The sequence below is a fragment of the Vombatus ursinus genome, unplaced genomic scaffold (genome assembly GCF_900497805.2).
Source record: "Vombatus ursinus unplaced genomic scaffold, bare-nosed wombat genome assembly UNPS02007284.1, whole genome shotgun sequence".
NCBI classification, from domain to species: Eukaryota; Metazoa; Chordata; class Mammalia; order Diprotodontia; family Vombatidae; genus Vombatus; species Vombatus ursinus.
This window is the reverse complement of record NW_020947062.1, coordinates 6,224,300-6,232,265: the sequence shown is the minus strand read 5'-3', so window position 1 is coordinate 6,232,265 and position 7,966 is coordinate 6,224,300. Positions and strand designations below refer to the sequence as shown.

The 7,966-nt window shown below is 37.2% G+C and overlaps 1 protein-coding gene across 4 annotated transcripts in view; it reads right to left on the bottom strand.

Moving 5' to 3' along the window:
- Window positions 1–325: 325 nt before the first annotated feature.
- The window catches only part of EML1 (EMAP like 1), a 304,970-nt gene continuing 297,329 nt past the window's right edge, over window positions 326–7,966 (bottom strand). For all 4 annotated transcript variants that reach the window (XM_027849214.1, XM_027849216.1, XM_027849213.1 and 1 more), the window contains 2 exons: window positions 3,628–3,758; window positions 326–2,127 (listed from right to left, as the gene is read on the bottom strand). In XM_027849214.1, the coding sequence (XP_027705015.1) occupies window positions 2,002–2,127; window positions 3,628–3,758 (257 nt within the window). In that variant the 3' untranslated portion in view covers window positions 326–2,001. The remainder of the gene's footprint in view (window positions 2,128–3,627; window positions 3,759–7,966) is intronic.

Below are 7,966 nucleotides of genomic sequence, written 5' to 3'. Positions count from 1 at the left end.
GAAACCAATCTCCAACCTCATGAAATCCAATAAGTGTTCATAATACCCGAAGCACAGCACATGATCCATGTGAATAGAAGATTTCCAACAATCTATGTATGAAAACTGACATTATGAAGGTGATGGATGACTTCAGAATTTAATCAACTGTAATTTATGCACTACCATTTTAAGAACTAAAGGATTTCAGTAATTACTAGGAAGGCTTGAATAAGTTTATTTTCCTTTAAGCCATCTAGAGGATGAGAAAGTCACTTTTAGTTTCCTGGATCATAGATAATTTATTTGCATAAATAGACAGATAGTAAAGATACGAACAAACTAATTCCATTTTGATGCATGATGTTTATTGATGACCTGTACTTTCAATATAGCAGGCCAGAGATGTAATAATAAAAAATGCTTCCAAATGTATTTATTTTCTTGTGTTTCATCAATTGCTCTAAAAAACCAGTGCTGGAGAGATCAAAGAATTCAACACATTTACTTGTCTGGAACAAGCAAAAATTTTAATATTATTTTTTAAGAGTCTGCTAATTACTTTTCTATTTTAAAATCTTAGATACATTCCCCAATGTAAACAATAAATTTCAATCTGTGTCACACAATCAAAATTGATAAGGCCTTCTTGACAATTTATGCCAACTCCATTATTACGTCATTGCAAACCACAATCTTTTTTCATACTATAAATATCCACCCATGCAGAAAAGACAGGGACCAGAAGTTGCACATTAATATTTCATGTAGCCTTTCAAGATTTCCATTTTCCTCTATAGCTTTATGATACACTTAAAAAGAGATCCTTTTCACTTGATCTACTTGGTCTTAAAATACAAATATACAATATAAGCATAAAAAAGTAGAGCCTAGCCTTAGCCATTTATCATGAATTGCTAAAGACCTATGCAAGTACAATGCCATTTCACGCCAATTAATACACAGATTATGGTAGTTACATGTCTCAACCATTAATGGGCGGTGGTCGGTTACACAGAACATATGATTTATATGCATGTTAAAAGGTTGGCTTTAGTTTGGTTCGGCAGTACAATTTATAGGAATCAGTTATATACTTGCATACCCTGCTGATATATTTAAATTAATTTGGAATAGAATTTGCTTAACAAAAAAGGGAAACGATCCCATCATCTCTTCCTCTCCTCCCAACCCAGGAGACTTTAATGCCATACCTTAAAGAATGCAACCAAATGAAAGTAAATACAGGTATAGCACAAATAATGTCACCCCAAGGTCAATGTTTCACAATGTTTCACCATTAGTACATTATAACAAAACCCCACCATAATGTCACAAAACTATTGCAACATGGCACCTCTGCCCCATTGTGGATTATTTCTATGCAACCCATTCCCTGTGTAATGTTTTGCCTAGTGTCCTGTTTTGGAGGAACCACTTAATTCTATTCTGTGTGGTATGCCTGCATTCAACTGTACTAGTCAGTCACTTCGTAACTTCTAAGTTGGCTTATTCTTTACAAACAAGTTAATCAACAACAGCCACAATTCAATACCTCAATATTACCATAAATATTTGAAACAGGCAGATCTATGTAGTGTAGATGGTGAATTAGTAAAGAACATATACACATTTATATAGATATACTATTTTAAAAGGCATTCTGTGACCATTTTTGTAGAATATAGAAAAGTTACTAAGTATTTACCAGTTACTTTTGCTGTTATCACTGTATTGTAAACTGTGGAGTCATTTTTATATTAACTTTGTATTGTTTTATATATCATACAACAAAAAGAAGAAATAGAAATTGTTTTCCCCAAAGTGACACATATCGACTCACTAAGCTAAGGTAACTGGCAGAGGGCAAAATTTTCCTGAGGTTTTTAAGATTTTTAAAAAACAAAACAAAACAAAAAAATCACAGTGACCAAGCTCAACTGCACATAGGGATCTTCAATATGCAGCCTACACAGGACGTCTTTACATGGTTACCAATGTGTATTAGTGCTAAAGTCCATGCTAAATGACTCGCCACTGCATAATACTTGTATCTTTTCCTCCTGTGGAGATGAGATGGCTGTCTTCATACAGAAAATCTACATTAGTTACATGACTACTGTGTCCACCATATACATGGCTGGGAGCCTACAAAGCAATAGGAAAGTGAAATATTATTTGTAAAACATTTATAATCGGGAATGTGTCAGTTTAATTCAAACATTTATTAGGAAGTGCGCCCTGCTTTGTCTACAGAGCACTAGAAAACAGTCATATTTGTTCTCAGAACAACTATACTGTTTATAACATAATGATGAGATCACAAATTTGGAGCAGGAAGGCACCTCAGAGGCCATCATACTACATTATTTTTTGAGGCAATTGGGGTTAAGTGACTTGTTCAGAGTCATATAGCTAGTAAGCGTCAAGTGTCTGAGGCTGAATTTAAACTCAGGTCCTCCTGACTCCAGGGCTGGTGCTCTATCGACTGTGCCACCTAGCTGCCCCCCCTTTTTTTTACATTTTATGGAGGAAATTGAGGTTCACAGAGATAAAGTGATTTGCCCAAGGTCACAAAGTAGTCTGTCAGTCAATAAATATTTATTAAGCACCTCTTATGTGACAGGGACTCTGCTAAATGCTAGGGAAATAAAGAAAGGCAAATGTCAGTCTCAGCTGTTAAAGAGCTCAGTCTACTGGGGGAGAAAAACATGAAAACAACTATTTACAAAAAGACATACACCGGATAAGCTGGAGCTCTAAATTCAGGGGCATTGGTAAAAGCTTCTCTAGAAGATAAGCAGAAGAGGCAGAATTCAAACTCAAGTCCTCTGACTCCAAATCCAGTCCTCTTTCCACTATACTATGATATTCCATCAATCAATTATTATAAAGTATAAACTCAGAGCTGGAAGAGACCTTAGAAGTCATCTAGTCTAAAACCTATTAAATGAGATAATATTTCAAAGTGCTTAACCCAGTGCCTGGCACGTTGTAGGCACTTAATCAATGCCTGTTCCCTTCTCAATCTTTTCTCCATTTCCTTATTTGTAAAACGGAGATAATAACATTTGTACTCTCTATCTCACAGGGTCATAAACCTTAAACTGCTATTTAAGACTAGGGCTTTCATCTCTCTTCAATTTGCAAAAATTCCAATTCCAATTCCATGTAAAGGATATTTCTTAAGTGTTCCTATGTATAAGGTATTAGGCATATAAAGACATAAAAATGGAAACAATCCCAACTCAGTTTACATTTTGTAACATACACAGTGATTGTTTTTATGAATAATAATGACAGTGATGACAACATTAAGCACAATCTTTCTTGTTCATTCTAATGCTTTGTGGTTTTTGTAGGGGCAGGATGTATGGATTGTTTTAGCAAACTGGAGATTTTCTACTCTGGGTCATCCTTGAATTTAGGCAGAATCATTGCCAAATTCTGGCAGATCGTTGCCTAGACAAGACTCTAAAACATGCAGAGAGATTCTACAGTAAGGGAGGGTCAAAAACCCAAATAAGGGACAAACCCCAAAAAGTCCTAAGCTATCAATCCTTCCCTATTTGCTGGATAATTATTGAATTTCTCCTGAAGAATACTTCTAAAGATGAGATTAATGTGGTTATTAAAGCAACACCTTACCCTGAACTGTGAACAGGGATAAGAGAAGAGATGTACTTTGCCAAAGTCATCACCAGTTGATAAAAGTTTTTTCTTGTGGGACCTACAAACAGCATTGATATCTGTTCCATCTGAACCTTCTGGCCACACTCCTGAAATAGAGCAGAGTTTTGACATATTTTATATACTTACTCTTTTGTGTCATTAAAACTAACATTTCTTTAATACCACCAAAAATACAGTCATTCTGCCTTGGATCTAGGGCTTCAGAAGGCAAATGCCACCCCACCCTCTACTCCTATTTTCATCTTTCCATATTAGCCTATTTTCAACAAATCATGGAGGGATAGGGTTCTTAACATCAAACAAGAAATAAAAGCTACTTGGAACCATAGGAGTCAGGGGACATATCATAACCTCTTTCCTGTGACAACTTTGGGTTCACATTTGCCACACAGGGTGGAAAAAAGTTTCACATTTGATGCTCTTTCTTTTCCCCTAAGGATTTAATTCCAAGCAACCTTTAGGCTTTAGGTTCCCCACCCTTACTTTATGACTTAATAGCTATAGGTAAATCTTTCTAAGTGACTCAAGACTTTTTTATTCATTTTGGTTTGGAAGGCAGATTTTAGATCATAGAATCTGGAAGTGACCTTAGAGATGATATAGTTCAACCTACTTATTTTACAGATAAAGAAACTGATATTCAAGAAGGAAAATGATGGATCTGAGGTCATACAGCCAGTTAAGTAGCAGAATGGGAGCAGGGGAGACTAAACCTCGTTCTCATGGTTGTGAGCTACAGTGGGAAGAGCACTGGACTTAGAAAACCGTAATATCTAGGTTAAGTTCCAGTTTTTGTTACTCAGTAGCTCTGTGTGACCATGGGCAAGTCACTTCCTCTCTATGGGTCCCAGGTTCTTCATATGTAGACTGTAAACTCCTTAAGGGAAGGCACTATCTTTGTATTTGTATCCCTAGTTACTAGCACAATGTCTGCCACTTAATAAATCCTTGTTGATTAATTATATAAATTGAGGATAATAATAATCCCTGATATGCTTATCTCCCAGGATTCCTGGGCAGATCAAATGAGCAAATGAAAAGTGAAAGCATTTAATAATTACAAAGTGATACATAAATGATTAATATTTTCCCTCTCTACATCACTGTAATATATTTATATAATTTTTACTATACTTGCAAGCATATCACATCAGAAAGAACTAAATCTGAATAATTGAAACAACATATTCATATTGTGCTTTTTACAATGTACATTGGACCCTCACAGCATTCTTATAGGACAGACAAGAACTTTCATCTCCAATTTGCAAAGATTTCTATTCAGTTCAGTAAAATATGCATTTATTAAGTTCCTACCATGTACAAGGCCCTGAGGATAAAAAGACACAAAAAAGGAAACAGTCATTCCATTAACACATTCTACAACTTGTGCATAGGTAAGCAAATAAAGATACTTTGAGGAAAGAAGAGCACTGCTCTCTGGATTTTTGAGGAGATGGCACTCAAGCTCAAGCCTTTCTAAGAAGCAGAAATGAGCAAGAAGGGAAAGAGAGAGGGATAGCAAACAAGCTAATTTGGATAGAAGATAGTGAATGTGAAGAGAGATCATATGGAATAAGTTTAGAAAGGTAAGTTAGATCCAGTTTGAGGAGAGCTTTAAATACTAGGCTGAGGAATTTGAAATTTATTAAAAAGGAAATAGGAAGCTACTTAAAATTTTTGAGCAGTGGAGTGATATGGTCAGATTTGTGCTTTAAGAAGATTAACTTGGCATCTCTGTGGAGGGTAGACTGGAGAGTGAAAGGATGAAAAAATACCAAACAGGAGGCTTTTATAATAGTCCAGGTGAGACAGCTAGAATTAGGTTGCTTACCAGTAGGAACAGATTAAAAAGGGTAAAGATGTGAGCTATATTGTGACAGTAAAATAAAAAAAGACCTGGCAACCTGCATATTGGGGATGAGGGAGGTTGCAAATCTGGGAAACTGGAGGAATGTTGGCACTCTCACCGATCTAGATAAGTTTAGAGATGCAGGTTTGTTTAGAATGGGTGGGAGATGAAGAATTAGATTTTAGATGTGTATTTGCAATGTCCTGGTCTATAAAGCCGGTGGTGATTTCAGGCTACAAAGATTAGGACGTGAACTCTCTCTCTTGCTCGCCACTCCCCCCTCACCCCATCTCTATTGTGTATACATACATGCATATATATATATATATAGATAGATATAGATATGTATATGTATATATGTATACAAAATCTACAAATAACATTCATACATTATATTTGGGAGTCATCTGCATAGAGATGATAATTAAACCCATATAGCTGATGAGATGAATGAATAAATGAATAAAAAAGTATTTACTAAGTCCCTACTACGTGCTAGGGACTATGCTTGCTGCTAAGATTACAGTTAGAGAAGTAAGACAACCCCTGCCCTTAAGGGGCTTACATTCTAATGGGAGAGACAACACATACATGGTAGTCAGAGGAGGAAGCTATGGCATTACAAGGACTATGAATGGAAGCACACCCTTTCAAGGAACAGTGGTAATATGGGTTTGATAACCCACCACGTGGCTAGATGTGAAAGGGGCCATCAACATGTACACTGAAGTTCCTGAATACAAGGGAAAGGGTTGGGGTGGAGAGGAAGACTATGAAAAAGAGTGACTTAGAGAATAATAAGTTACCACAAGGATCTGAATAGGATGGTACAAATAGAGTGAACCTCAAAAAATAGTTTGCTGAGTGATGGGGCAAAAGGGATAACTTAGAAAAAAGCAATAAGATCAAGGAGTACACTTTTTTATCATCTGGCCCACTGTATTGGGGACTAAGAAAGAAAGATTTACTACATTAAAGAATAGCCAGAAATATATAGGGGGTCATCTTCTATGGATGTGAAAAGACAGAAGCCTGTGAGAAGAAGAGGTCTAGAATGAGACGTAATTTGTTAGCAACAGAACCAGGGTTTTGGAGAGTTCAAAGGAAGGCAATGGTAGCAAAGAACAAGGACTCGGGAGGGGTGAGATGGATGAGTTGAGAGACAAGAAACTGGCAGCATGAGAAAGGTTTTTTTGTACTTAGAATCACAAGGATTGGGGGGAGGAGGTTGGAGGAAGAACCAGTTTACTGGGGCCATCCTTCAGTGTACTATAATGAGAGAGGCTAAGGGTCAGTTTGTTGTTCTCTTTCCAATAATCAAGGAAGAAGAGGTTGAATTAGAAGAATAATTTGGTTAGGTATCTGAGTTGGGAAATATCTGATTAGATGCCCAGGAGCCTAATTAAACTTTATATTTGGTTCCAGTTCCTTTGCTTCATCCCAAGATGATGCAGGATGACCAGTACTCAGAAGCTACTGAGTATCTGAGCATGTGTTTGGCTCCCAATTTGGCTTGGTGTTTGAGGCCCTGATCCTGATGGGAATCCTGACTGCCAGTAGCCTGATATTTGGGTAAGTGATGATTAGGGAAGACTGAGGCACTGCTTTTTCTTACATGGGTTAGCAAAACAGTGCAGAATAGGTAGTGCGTCCACAAACGACAGCAGGCTCTTGAGTGAGGAGGTCTTCAAATCCATTCCATCACACTGCTGAGTCAAGAAATGATGAAAGGATTAAGGACTAGGGTAAGACCCTAGTTATCTGTGGTGGTCTCTACTGAACTGGGCACTTATTGGTACTGCTGGGCTGAGGTACTCCTGTTTTCAAAGATGGATTGGTGACACAAGGCATAATCCCTACGTGTGACAGTAGGTTTAGGGGTGAGGAGGCCTCCCAATTCAATTCTTGAGGGGACGGTCCTGGGACAAAAGTAAAGTGATGGCTGCTCCTGATAGGTTAACAGCAAGCCCCACTAAGAGATGAGCATGGATATGACATGCTGGGGGTCAGAACTGATAGAACTTGAAGATATGAAATATAAAGAAGTGAAATAATATCCCATTTCAAGAATTTCAATCTAATGTAGCTAAGTAATCTATAGAGAGAATCATATAAGATCACCTAGTATGTCCATCTTGATTTGGATCTATGAAATTTCAGTCATTTTTCAGGTTCTTCAAAGGAAAGAGGCTGTAGAAATCCCAGGGGAGAGACATGAAGCTAGATAAACCTGGTACACTGGAATTATCCAGGATCCCAAAGTGGTAAATTCTGACCCTAATTGTTAATTGGAGTAGAAAGGTCTGCAAGTTAGTTTAGGCAAGCAAGTGGTTCAGGTTGACTTGAAGATCAGGAAAGAGAGAGTAGAGGGAAGAAAGGTGAGGACTCAGAGAAACAGTCTGCATTAATTAAAAAAAGTTGTTGGAAAATGAACAGACAAAC